This window comes from Fusarium venenatum, assembly GCF_020744135.1.
Source record: "Fusarium venenatum strain MPI-CAGE-CH-0201 chromosome Unknown EDB82scaffold_1, whole genome shotgun sequence".
Classification (NCBI taxonomy): domain Eukaryota; kingdom Fungi; phylum Ascomycota; class Sordariomycetes; order Hypocreales; family Nectriaceae; genus Fusarium; species Fusarium venenatum.
This window is the reverse complement of record NW_027072129.1, coordinates 914462-927125: the sequence shown is the minus strand read 5'-3', so window position 1 is coordinate 927125 and position 12664 is coordinate 914462. Positions and strand designations below refer to the sequence as shown.

The 12664-nt window shown below is 51.0% G+C and overlaps 3 protein-coding genes across 3 annotated transcripts; 1 reads left to right on the top strand and 2 right to left on the bottom strand.

The window, feature by feature from the left end:
* The first annotated feature begins 902 nt into the window (after positions 1-902).
* EDB82DRAFT_3984 (uncharacterized protein) lies at positions 903-3183 on the top strand. Its single transcript, XM_065607572.1, has 2 exons — positions 903-1589; positions 1692-3183. Exons 1-2 carry the CDS (start codon positions 1196-1198, stop codon positions 3020-3022), a joined length of 1725 nt encoding a protein of 574 aa, XP_065465276.1. The 5' UTR covers positions 903-1195; the 3' UTR covers positions 3023-3183.
* Positions 3184-4160: 977 nt separating this feature from the next.
* Positions 4161-5862, bottom strand: EDB82DRAFT_482467 (uncharacterized protein). Its single transcript, XM_025732245.2, has one exon. It carries the CDS (start codon positions 5806-5808, stop codon positions 4411-4413), a length of 1398 nt encoding a protein of 465 aa, XP_025591190.2. The 5' UTR covers positions 5809-5862; the 3' UTR covers positions 4161-4410.
* Positions 5863-8277: 2415 nt separating this feature from the next.
* Positions 8278-8622, bottom strand: EDB82DRAFT_549507 (uncharacterized protein; the record flags this gene model as incomplete). Its single annotated transcript, XM_025732247.2, has 1 exon — positions 8278-8622. The coding sequence occupies one exon, from the start codon at positions 8620-8622 to the stop codon at positions 8278-8280; it is 345 nt and encodes a 114-aa protein (XP_025591192.2).
* Positions 8623-12664: the final 4042 nt, after the last annotated feature.

The following is a 12664-nucleotide window of genomic DNA, read 5'->3' as shown; positions in this document are numbered from 1 at the left end:
CCCTGCCCACCCTGAACGAGATAACTGTACATACACTGCAAGGCAAGTGTTGAGAACGCAACGTCAGTACAGGTAATCCATTCATCACTGTCATTATGCAGTAGAAGAGGAACAATAGAAAATAGTCAATAACCACACCAGCCATCAACCCACCACAGCATCATCACCAGACACACATTATAAAGTACCTTTGAACATATGGTAAACACACTGTTGTAGCCGCGGTTTAATACAGTTGTAACAACGTCAGCTGTGCAGTCGTATGTAGTCGCGCCCAACCCTCGGTTCAGTAACACGTGGACCACCTCTCTCAAGTTACTGCCAGTAGGGTCAATCATCCCACCTGATGATATTTACATTGATGCCCCGGCACTTGTAACTTCCACTTTTTGTTATCTATCAATCAAGCGATATTATTCTATTAGGGACTGTCGCTTGTTACGAGTCACACCCGCCTCACGAGGACAACCAACCAGCACCGTTGAAAGGCGGACAAAAGTCAAAAAAGCAACAGTTGTTTTACTTGAGTCGACTCATCAACACCAAGTGAAAAAAAAACAAGAGTCAGCAACAGTCTATCTGTCAATACCCGGCTTTTCTCTCTACTAGTCTAGCCTACTCTGACTCTGCCGAACACAGCCCACTTGACCTCTCTCTCTGTTCTCGTCAGAAACCTAAGAAAGAGACAAGAACTCCACTACACGAAACCGTTACTGTTGACTACTGCCCAACCCCACCTCTTTTTGAGAAGAGAAAAAAAAAAGTTGCAAGCAGAAAACAGAGCCCAGCGCCCAGTCTTGTTTGGGAAAAGACCCGCCCCGCGCTCGCACCCTGGCCCCCCTGTTCTTTCTAGCCCACCCTCCACTATCAAACCTGGTCTTGTAACTAAAAAACAACCCCCGGTCCCCGGATCCGCCGCCACCTGGCCCGACAGAACAGCGCAAAGTACCTGCAAACGAGCTAAACCCTCTTAGCCCAGACCCAGGCTGCGGTGTCACTACGGGCCTCTATCAACACAACACATCCACTATTACCTCCCGAGGCATCCCTCCAACTTTCTTGTTTTCCACTCTTCTTGTTTTTCTTTCTCACCAACACAACAACACCAAACCTGTACCAGCGAATATCAATATTGCAGCAAACGAGGAAATACTCGCTTTCGACTCTCTTACGCTTCGACCGTAAAGGCTCGGCAATGTCCCCCAGACTCAAGCCGCTGCTGCTTCCGCAGATGGTGGAGGATCGACGCAAGTGGGAGGTACAACAAGTTAGCCCCGAGACAGACCTCTCTTACGTCTACTACACAACAAATTCGTCCTCATCCGATGTTGCTTCACCACTCACTCCGGCTTTTTCTCCTGCCAAAGGTCACTTTCGCATGTCGAGCTCAACATCTTCTCTCGATCTTCCACCGCAATTGAACGAAAGCCCCATCTCACCTACGCAATCGATCCACACAAAACCTCCAATGCGATCATTGCCCGATGTCCAAGAAGAGCCTCTTGAACCTGAACACAACAACATTCACGACGACACCGACCGTAATAGCCTTGCTCCTTCAGACCAGTTTAGTCTCTATGACTGTTTGTGTATGTCTTGTCTTGTCTTCGCCGTCCGGTCAGGCCGTCATATCGCCGTGTTTGGCCTGCCACTTTCGTAATCACCTACTAACCCAGCCTCTTCCCGTGTAGGCGATGACCCATATGAGCCCCGAAATAGTTCCGAGGATGTCATGTTTGACGGCAACATTGTTCACGACTACGATATTGACTACGACATGGGTTTCCTGAGCGACGGTGACATTCCAACCGACGAGCGCTCCCGTAAGAAGAGATCAGGTAGCGAGTCACCCTTTGCAGGTCTCACCTCACGCATTGGTGCCCGCTTCCCCAACATGTCGCTCTGGAAACAAAACGGCCGCCGAGGCAACCCCATGATGTCACCCAGTACCGAACTCAGCTTGGAGAGTGTTGTTCTTTCTGGAGGTCCCTCTAGCCGATCGTCATCCATGTCAGCACCCAGCCGACCCGGTCAGGATCGCATGCTGGAAAACACTGGACTTCCTACTCCTGCAGTATCTTACTACGGAAGCACTGAAAGCATTAACCTACCCGCGCCTATCGATATTGAAAAGGCGCAAGCTCTTGTTGAGCAATTCGACCTTGAACGAGAGCGAGGCATGGCCACAACACCTCTATTACCTCCATTAATGACCAGCCCTCTCTGTGGACCCCCACCAGAGTCTCCTCTCCAATCACCTACCATCGCACCACCTTCTTCCACCACCGAAGTCGCTTCGCCAGTCCCCTCTGCGACACAATTCCCACGACCATCTCTAAGCACGAGACCCTCAGTATCATCCTTCCGCTTTGGTTCCAACAGTCCCGAGCTTCCAACCCCTCTCCCCTCGATCCTGCAAGAGTACGACGAGTGGTCCGATAGTCTTGGTCACGCCAACTTTACCATTACTCCCCAGCCTTATCAACCCGAGACTGTGAACATGGAAACCCTCCAGCAGTTGCGCAAGGACTGGGATACCGCACGATGCAACTACACCAAGCACCTCGTACGCACAGGAGAAAACTATGGCGAGACGAGCAAGATCTACGGTCTGACGGAAGCCAAATGGACCGAAATCGAAAAGCGATGGAGGACAACTCACGATGGACTCATGGCCCAGATCGTGGAAGCCACCAGCTCTGCTCCCAGTTCAACAAGTGGTTCACGAAGCCGAAGCCGTGGTCGCGGACGAGCACGAGCCAACAGCGGCGGTTCCAACCTTGGCCGACCCCCACCTCTGGACGATGTCTTTGCTGGTATGCAATGGAAGCGCCTCGAGGATGGACTGCCCAGCGCAATTCCCCGGCTGGTGGATGCGGATGGCAAGTTCCCCGCCCGAGGCGACGAGGACATTGTAGGACCTATGCAACGGGACGAGGTGATGCTACGGACGCACAGCGAGGAGCGCAAGAGTGCACGATTCTGGAAGAACCTAGCAGGCAAGGTTGGCCTGCGAAAGTAACTTTCTTTCTTTCTTCAACCTTTAATGACCTACGATACCATGACGACTAGACAAAAAAAAAAACTAGAAGTCTTTGGGATGGATATAGCCAGCTCTCATGGGGTTTGCTTGGCGTTTTATTTTTCATTTTTTGCCATTTTTGCAGAGATACCCCGACTCATGTCATTCCTTCATTTTACGTCTGGGACATTGGACCCGATATAGCCTCGACGGCACACAACATATCTGGTCGCATCAGACCTGCACATATTGTTTATTGTTTAGAAAAAGTGTACATAATTGGAAAAGGCGCCTGGGGCATAACGAAAAAAGCGAAAAAGTTTAGACGGGGGGGAACCAGGGTACAACAATGCGAGAAGAGCAAGCTCTCTTTGACTCGCTGGAGTTTGATTTGGTTTTGCACCAATGCACGACATTTTTTTGTTCGCTGCTTGCACACACACACACACACACACACACACACTTTATCTCCCGGTATGACACGATGGATGGTGGAAGTAAGGAAAGGGGACGATAGTAATGGCTGTCGAAATAAACAGCTCTCCGGCCTGATCTTGGAAAGACTAGATCTAAAGGCGACGAGGAGAAAAAGAATTTAAAAAAGAATAAAAAAATATCTAAAATACTTTTACTCTCTACCCCTCTATTGTGACTTTGTAACTGACAGGCCATGCAGTGAAATGCCCCCCTTGACTTGTCATCCCAAACACGGTTCATCCAAGCGAAGGCGACTCAAGTTGATACAAGTTTGTGATACCATCAAGTGCGGCACGACGCGACCCTCCATGATGGCTGCTTTTTTTTTTTTTTTTGGCCCCCTCTCCCACTCTTTGTATAGGTAACTAACTGGCAACACGACACGGACACGAAGAAATGGAGATGATGACGACACTTATTTGTACTCTGCGAGTTAAAAGCATATGCATGTATTCGCGTTTTCTCAACGCCATGGCTTATGATGATTAATCTCGTAAGTCAGTTTGTGTAAATGTTTCGTTTCAAAAGAGGCGGGAAAGCTTAGCCGTAGATGTTTTGACAGCAGATCTGGTGTTGGACAAGTAATATGCAAGTTTCCGTCAAAAAATGAGGTTTTTTCTTTCTTTTTCATCCCTCTCTTGTGTGTCGTTTGTGATTGATGGATTGTTTCGTTTACTTTGTGTTGGATGCACGGGTAGATGCATTGATCGGAGACAGTGGCTTTATTTAGATGGAGGACATTTGTAAATGGTTAGTGTAGGCTGACACTACAGGACTGACGTGTGGGGGCAAGACAAAAAGAATCCTTGCAAGTGCATCTTTGCATTTGACAACCTGGAATGTCTTGTTTCTATAGGTAGTAAAGATGTATGAAGTAGTGTTATAGTAGCCTATGAAATACAGTAAAACTTCTACTTCAGCCCAAAAGTACTCTCCCAATTACTCCACATCCAACCAAGTGCACTGAAAACACTCTTGTAAAGACTCTCAATACTATAATCCGCAGGAGCCGCAGCGTCCATTGCCTCTTTAGCATCCTGTGGTAGCAAGATCAATTTCCGATTGACATACTGCTTTACCTGCTTTGCGACTTTTCCTGTCATCTTTACATCTCTTTCCCAGCCGTGAGCTAACACTGCGCCCCATGGTCCAAGATCAAGACATGTAGTGTATCCGGGCTGAGAGTATGGGATAGTTGGTTCACCCAGTAAGTCTGCTGCTGCGTTGTGGCCTGAGAAACGGCCGAGGATTTGGGCGTGTTGGCAGGACATTAAAGCGATGTGCCCTTTTGTATCGGTAATAGCATGAGCGGCGTCACCTGTAGCAAAGATGTTCTCACAGCCTGATACACGAAGATCTTGGTCTACGTAGAGACGGGAAAGTGTATCCTTTTCTCCAGGGATTTGTTGTGTCAAAGATGTTGCGTGCATACCAGCGGTCCAGATAACAGTCATTGTATCGATGTGTTCACCAGAACTGAGCTGTACTCCATTTGCGTCAGCCGCAGTAACTGCAGCTCCAAGCTTGAGTTCAACTCCAAGACTTTCCAGAGCTTTCATGATGGTGGGCCGAGGACCTTTTCCAAGTTCAGGGCCAACATCTGGAGCACTCTCGACAAGGACGATGTTGGGGTTTGTGATATTCTTGAGTAGATTTGGGAGCTCTGTTGCCATTTCAATTCCAGTGAAGCCAGCGCCGCAAATAACCACAGTGTCGCGACTTTTGCTGGCTGGAAGGGACTCTAGACTTTTGAGATGAGCCTCGAGTTTGGTGGCTGCGGCGAGAGTGTCGATGTCAAACGCATATTGCTCAAGACCTGCGACACTCTTTGGTCGTACAACTGCACTTCCAGCTGCTAGAATAAGTCGATCGAAATGAACGTCCGACTCATCGTCTGAAGATCGAACGTGAACAGTTTGCGACTTGGTGTCAATTGTTTCGACGGTACCTTGGAGGAAGCCAATACCAGCATCCTTGAAGAGCGGCGCGAGGGACTGCTTCATGGTTGAAGCGTTGGATTCATAGAGACGTGGTCGGAGGGTTAACCATGGTTCGGGTGCGATGACGAGAATCTCAATGTCTTGTTCTTTATTCCTGAGCTTGATGAGGCGTTGGGCTGAGAGGGCGCTCCATACTCCAGCGAAACCGGCGCCGACGATGACAATCTTGCTTGGCATGTTTGTGGTGGTGTATGAAGAAGTTTCGTAAAGGCTTTGAGTGTGTTGACTTGTGTTTGTTGGTGTGAAGATGTTGCTGCGCTTGAGTTGTGTTGGTGTTGATGATGTGGTTCTCCAGCTGCTGCATCCCATCGCGGCCCTTTATACTTCTCGTCGCGATATGTGAGCTGAATTTATCTATGAAATTTGGTCAGTAAGAACAGTATCCCAAGCCGCAAGTCCCGGTAAACTCGCCAGTCTGTAATGCCGGATACCCGCCCCGAGAACGATTACCCGGATTCCCGGGCCCGACATTTGCCTCCATGTCGATAATGGCATAACAAGAGCAGCTTTTCACGATCGGATACAATTGTTCCAGACTCTGTTACACCATGTAAGCGGTGTGCGGGTAATAGATCCTGTTTTATGTGACTCACGAGGTGGTAATTGCCATCATACTTCGCCTTGACTTCACCACCACTCCGCGACACGCTCAGCAGACCCAGGTGTCGTCGCTCTTCGAATATCCAAATCAGTGTCGGTACTCTCCGTTGAAGCCGTATGGTTAGAGGAAGCCATAATCGCAGTGAAATCCGTGCTGTAATAGTCGCATCGAGGACCGGATGTCTTGGTGAGTTGGTGTCAGTAGTCGGAGTGGTAGTTCTATGGAGTAGTGTCAGCGGCGCTGGTATGACCAATTGTTCAACAAGCATAGGGTCTTACGTTGCGACTTCTTCAACGATGGTAGTATCAGTGATACCCTCAATGGGAACAGGCCTTGGTCTTCTTTGACCTTATAGACGAACCAGCTGCAACATACCATCTCCCTCCGCGACACTATTGCTCAGTAAAGAGAATCTAGCTGCCAAACTATGGGAGCAACAGTCAACTGCTACCGCTGCTCTCGTCTGAATCGTTGGACTCTTTGCCGCCACTTGTCGCTATTCTCTATCGATGAGGCTCTCGCGGTGACAATAGGACAAGCTCAAAGCGACTCCAAAGTGACCACGACAGCACACATCAGAGACCTAACCAAGGCCTAAACAATAAATCCTCGAAGCCAGTCTGCCACAATACAATGAGCGCGCGACGTATGTGGTTCTGATGTGGAAGCGGCTCGTGGTTGTCGCAGCTGGCTTGGCTTCTTGGAGAGTTGATCAAGTCTGCCAGGAGAGATAAGCAAGAAGTCACATCTCCAACACCTAGTCGTACTCCTCCTCATGCATTAAACCCATGGCCTCAGTCATAACCCTCACCATTGCCAGGAAAGCCTCGCATTTAACCTGTTGTGAGAACCTCTCTCCCAACACAATTCGCTGAGCGGCAGTCTCGCGTTCCCGAGAGGGGCGGACTGCTTCCTTTTCTCGGTGAACCCAGTCGGATTGGACAGGACAGCTGTCGCAAACCGGTGGGCAACTCTCGTGATTGTAGTCACCAGCGCTTCGAAAGATTAAGAATCCGCTCTTGACGTGAATGAGTACTGGCACCTTTGGGGTGGTGTTATTGGTATCCCTGGCATCGCGACAAGTCAGCTCCATACGTTTTCGCAGACGACAACCTCACCTACATTTCAGATGTTCGAGTGTCATTTCAACCCTCACGCCCAGCTTGGTCCGTCGAACTCACACATATCAATAAGCGAAGGAAAATAAACCAATAGGGATTGCCCTAGTAACGGCGAGTGAAGCGGCAATAGCTCAAATTTGAAATCTGGCTCTGGGGCACAAGTTGTAGTTTGTAGAGGATGATTTTGATGCGGTGCCTTCCGAGTTCCCTGAAACGGGACGCCATAGAGGGTGAGAGCCCCGTCTAGTTGGATGCCAAATCTCTGTAAGGCCGACCTCACTGGCAAACTCCGACGCGAGTTTCGAGAAATTTGCGTGTTAAGGCATCACAAGACGCGCGAGAAGAAACCCTACAAGAAACGCAACGTTAGTTTTACTGTCTGGACCTACAGCCTCGGGTGAAAACACTTGCCAAGTGGGGGTTTGAACTGGTGAATGTTCAGGATGTGACTTGCAGCGATATTTGCTTGTTGAGCGGAAGCATGGTGGCTAACTTGCTGGCTACACTGAGACTGCGCGCGCACTCGATTTTCGCAGAACGGCTTGTGCACAAGTTGATATTGAACGCCCGGTCGTGTCCAGCTAGCGTGATGATACGGTATCGTCATGACTTTTGAGTGTGAAGGTGATGGGCTTAGTCGGAGTGTATGCTGCCAGCTGGGCTGGCTCGTTGTCGGGTTGAGTTCTGCACAATGGGGTCCGTCAAAAGCATTGGCATGTCAACACAGTAATTGCTCCTGGTATCTTCGTTGATGATCTGTGATATCATAAGTACACGGATATTGTACGGGCTTTGGTAGTACCCGGGGGGAAGAGTAACATGCATGTGTTGGTCAATCGTGCCTGGTAGATGTTCCCTCAGCAGAGGTACTCGAGACGTACAGAGCAAAAAGGTTCATGACCATGGATATCAGCCAATGTCGGGAAGGTGCTCGTGTTAGGTGTGAGGGGATTTTGTTTGTACGGTTGACGGAGATGAGCACCTGTGGCCACAGCTCGCCGCTGAAGATGAGCGACTTGCCGCCATCACAGCGGCTTTCGATGCCTCAACTCCCGCTCAGGATGAGTTTATCACACATTGGCCTTTGAGTAGTGATCTTAGCGATATTGTCGTCTTTATCGTCGGCGGCGATGTGAATGTGTTGGGGTCTCCCATTGCCACGAGCCGTCCTCCCCTCCCCCTCCCCCTCGTCTCAAGTTGGCCAGGTGGTCCAGGGGCAGCAGCAGCAGAGTCTTGTGCATCCTGAGCGGGGAGAATTTCAGTGCCAGTGTTTGGCTGAGCAGGAGTAGTCGACTCAAGCTGGGCGCGTGTCTTCGACGAGGGGCTGTCCTCGACATCAGACCAAGGAAAAATGATTGTGGTGTCGTCGTTTGTGTTGACTGTGGTCTCAAATTGAGGCATAGGAGGAGTGGCCTCAACAACGGTCCTCGCCCTGTCGCCCCCTCGATCGTCGAGAGCGCATCTGCGCTACTGAAGATGAGCTAGAGCTCAACGATGATGACACACGAAACGCTGAAATAAATCGGAGCGCCTACATGGCTGTTGTCTGGTTATTGCTGCACAGGAGGGCGGGCCAGGCTGAGAGGCGGCCGCAACAGTAGGTGAACTAAATACTAGTGTGTTGTCATAGTACGGCGGGAGCTCGAGTGTCTAGGACGCAGGCGCGGTGGCATCGATGATACGGCGTCGGGGGTCTAGAGAAGATATGTAGAACGATCAGCAGGTGTACTCGCAGTGAAGAGAGAGGAGAAATTCAATGCGCACGAGGCAGTGACAAGTTGTTCACGGCAGGAACTGGATTATGAGAAGTTATTGCAATGCTTGGAAGTGCTTTATCCAAACGTCGACATCTCGCCCACATCTCACTGGTAAAGATATGGGTTCTCACCTACAAAGATGTAAACTTTTATGAATCTCAACCTGGCAAATCATATAAGGATAATGAATCGGCTTTGGAAATCTGAAATCTGAGAGGTATAATGCGCTGCCACAAGTCAAAGCCAAGGCTAGTCAGGTACACAATCGATACCGAGAAATCCTCACTGTAAAATTCCGTCACAATAGCAAACAAGACATAAGGCGTTACTGAGTTACTGAGCACTGGATTAAACAGATCCTCAAGAGTGCAAAAAGCCAGACTCGCCTATATAACATGTTTAAAATCTAGAAATGGCTCCAACTGAGTTCGTTTAAACGTTCGCATTTCATTGTTGCTTTTGCACAACTTCAGTTAGTAAATGTATGGATGAAGCGACATAGACAATCACAAGACAAGACAGCACAAAGGCACAAGATTATGACTGAACCATTTATTCATTTATTGCCTCATCCCGAGGGCTTTCCTGCGTCGGCCCTCCGAAAACAGGTGCAAAAACAAGATCAAAAACAATCCGTGGTATCTTTGGCAACCACCAACGCCGCGCCATGCTCATACAGTCGTGATTAAAGGCGCTGGGAGATCCCCTCCCAGCGCCGCCGTGTCCTTCCTTCTAAAACTTAACCCCCAGGCAAGACCTGGGGCGACACCAAGGTGTTGTCCGAAGACACGGAGGGATCAAGCCCCACCGCGTGCGCGAGATCGCGTCACGCGTTGGGACTTGGGTCCCTCCGCCACCTTGGCAGCCCGCGTCGCCTTGGGCTTTGTCACCCCAGTCTTGCTCCGGGTCGCCTTCTTCTTGGGGCTTGACCCCTGGATCTTCTCCAAGGGGTCCTTCCACCCCACGCGTCGCCCGCCGGCCGATCCCTCTCCGACGTCCGAGTCCTCCTCGGACTGGTCCTTGATTCTAGTCAGGACCTCGGCCGGGGACTCAGCGTCGCCCATGTTCTTCTTGGTGTTGGACCGCGTCTTGCGGTCCAACTCCTGCTCCTCCGAGCGTGGCTTCCGCGTCAAGGAAGCACGCCCGGCCCCAGCTCGAGAGAGCTTGATTGGGGTTGGGAGCGAAGACTTGGGCCCACCGGTCGCTCGGAGGCGTGAGGACCGGCGGGGAGGGGATACGGCCTGGGCGTTGGCGGTATCGCCGGGGGTGGGAACCGACGACTCTGTGTCCTGAGTCTCGGGGAGGTCGACCATGTCGATGGTGAGGTTTGACTTCATTCGGGCAGCCTTGCCCTTGGGTGTGGCCTCGACCTTGGCCTTCTTGGGCGAAGGCTTGTCATCTTCCTCGTCCTCATCCTCGTGCTTGCGCTTGGCCATCAACGGGGTACCCCTGTTAGGGCTTCTGTCTCCGAGAGGCTTTCGGGTCGCAGCGGGAGTGGTGGGAGAGCCAGACTCTGTGGTAGTGGGCTGTCGGGTCTGTCTGATGAAGTCACGCATAAACGCGCGATTCGGGCTTTCCTCTGCAGGGACAATTCCAGTACTTGTGTTCGACTGGATGGGAGAATCCTCAACGTCTGCCAATGAAACAGCAAGAGTTTCATCAGCGTTATCAGCAGCTGGCGTTGCAAACTTGGGTGTTGCGGGCTCGGTGACAGGAGCAGCAGCCTGGGTTCGTGGTCGGGATCGAGCAGGGCTATCCTCTACATCTGGCCAGGGAAAGACAATAGTAGTATCGTCATTCGTGAAGACCGAACTCTCGAACTTAGGTGTCGTGTGGTTAGGTTCAGTGGTCTCAGCAGGCGTTCGATTCGCAGCTTCCAAAGCATTGGTAGTAGCTCTCTTGAGAGGAATCATCGCGCTTTGGCGGCGTGTCACACGCTGGGTAGATGTAGGCCGAGGAGTGGTAGCGACAGGAGGCGATCCAAATACTAGTGTATTATCGTAATACGGCGGCAATTCCGGCGTAGCAAATGGTACAGGAGAAGAGTTAGACTGAAGCGTAGATGCAAGTGGGCGAGTGTTGCTCTTGGTATTCGGGGTGGATGCCAATGCAGACGGAGAGAATGTGAGATCGGAGTCCTCTTGATGAGAGATGGTCTTAGTCTTGGGAGTGGTCGCCAACGCTGATGGTGAAAATGTAAGATCATTGTCCTCGAAACCCTGGCTGGCTGGGAACATGTGGGCGTGCTCGGCCGACAACTTAAATCGGACAAAGAGTCTGCCGTCCTCCTCGGTGACGACGACATTAGCGAGGCCATTACAAGCATCATTAGCCATGCGAGACAAGCTCTGAATGGGAGCGGGGGGAGATGAAGGGTTAGCGCCAAAGATATCTGGATTCTCTCGCACATCGATCTGGACGATGGACTGCTCGTTGATAGGAGGTTCATCGATGATCTCGTCAACGTTGTCGTTGTCGGTGGCAATGGGTACAGAGTCTTCCATTTGTTCATCAACTTCAGCATCGTTGACATCAGCAGCGACGTTGTCGTGATCAGCGACGGCAATGGGTTCAGGGCCATCTGTTATTTCATCGTGAACAGCGGTAGCGTCACTAGCATTGGTGTCATGAACAGCCTCAATAGGCAGAATCTCAGAGACAGCACCATCATCGGTGGATTCGTTCTCGACAGACTCAGTCTGGATGGATTCAGGTGCAGACTCAACAGGAGCGACGTTGGTGTCATGGATGGGTTCAATGGGTGCAGGTTCTTCCATTGTAATTTCATCAGAGACAATAGCGTCGGGTGTGTCGACAGTCTGAACAGGAGCAAGGTCGGTGTCATCAAGAGAAGTAGGAATGTCGAACAGCGACGCGATAGAAATAACGTCCTGGAAGGTGTCATCGGCCTTGAATCGGAGCTTTTGGGGAGAAGCTGATCGGCGACGAGCTTGGTTCAAGACAGACTTGATGAGAAGAGGCTCACTGCGGCGACGACGAGATTGGTTGACAATCTGAGAACGAGCTTGTTCAGTGGCTTGGGCAGAAGTGTTCATCCAAGAGAGAGAGCTTTCGAAAGCTGATGCACCGCCAAAGTCAATCGAGTCAGTACCGCTGAGGGTCTCGTAGGTGCAGGCAGGGGCCTTGGGGGTGTCTGGAAGCAGAGCATAGAGGCCAATAGGGCTGTCAGTCTCGCCGGGAGTAGCAGCAGTAGCAGTCTGGGGCACGGGTGTGAACGGGGTAGAGGGCTCGTCTCGGTTCCAACGAGAGGGAGTGGGACCGATGGGACGAAAGTGGTTCACAGGGGACTTGTTGGGGGTGGAGGGAGGACCTCGAGTGCTCTCATCACCATTAATAGAAGAAGAGTCAAACTCGGATGGAACGCGGAAAGTGCGACCGGGGCTGAGAAGAGAAGACAGGTCTTCGGCAGGTTCAGGTGAGCCTTCCTTGGAAGGAGAAGCATAATCCTCGTCATCAGATGCAGCGGGGGAGTACTGAAGGGAAGCAACAGCGTAGTCATGGACAGGGCTGGCAGTCTGGGGGACAGGAGAAGATCGTGACTTGACGGGAGTAGAGAAACCTCCACGAGAAAGGCCAGGAACAAGCTTGACAAAACCTTGAGCAAGACGGTTGCCACGAGGGGTGGACTTGGAGAATGGGTTTGTAAGTCGAGCGATACGCTTGGC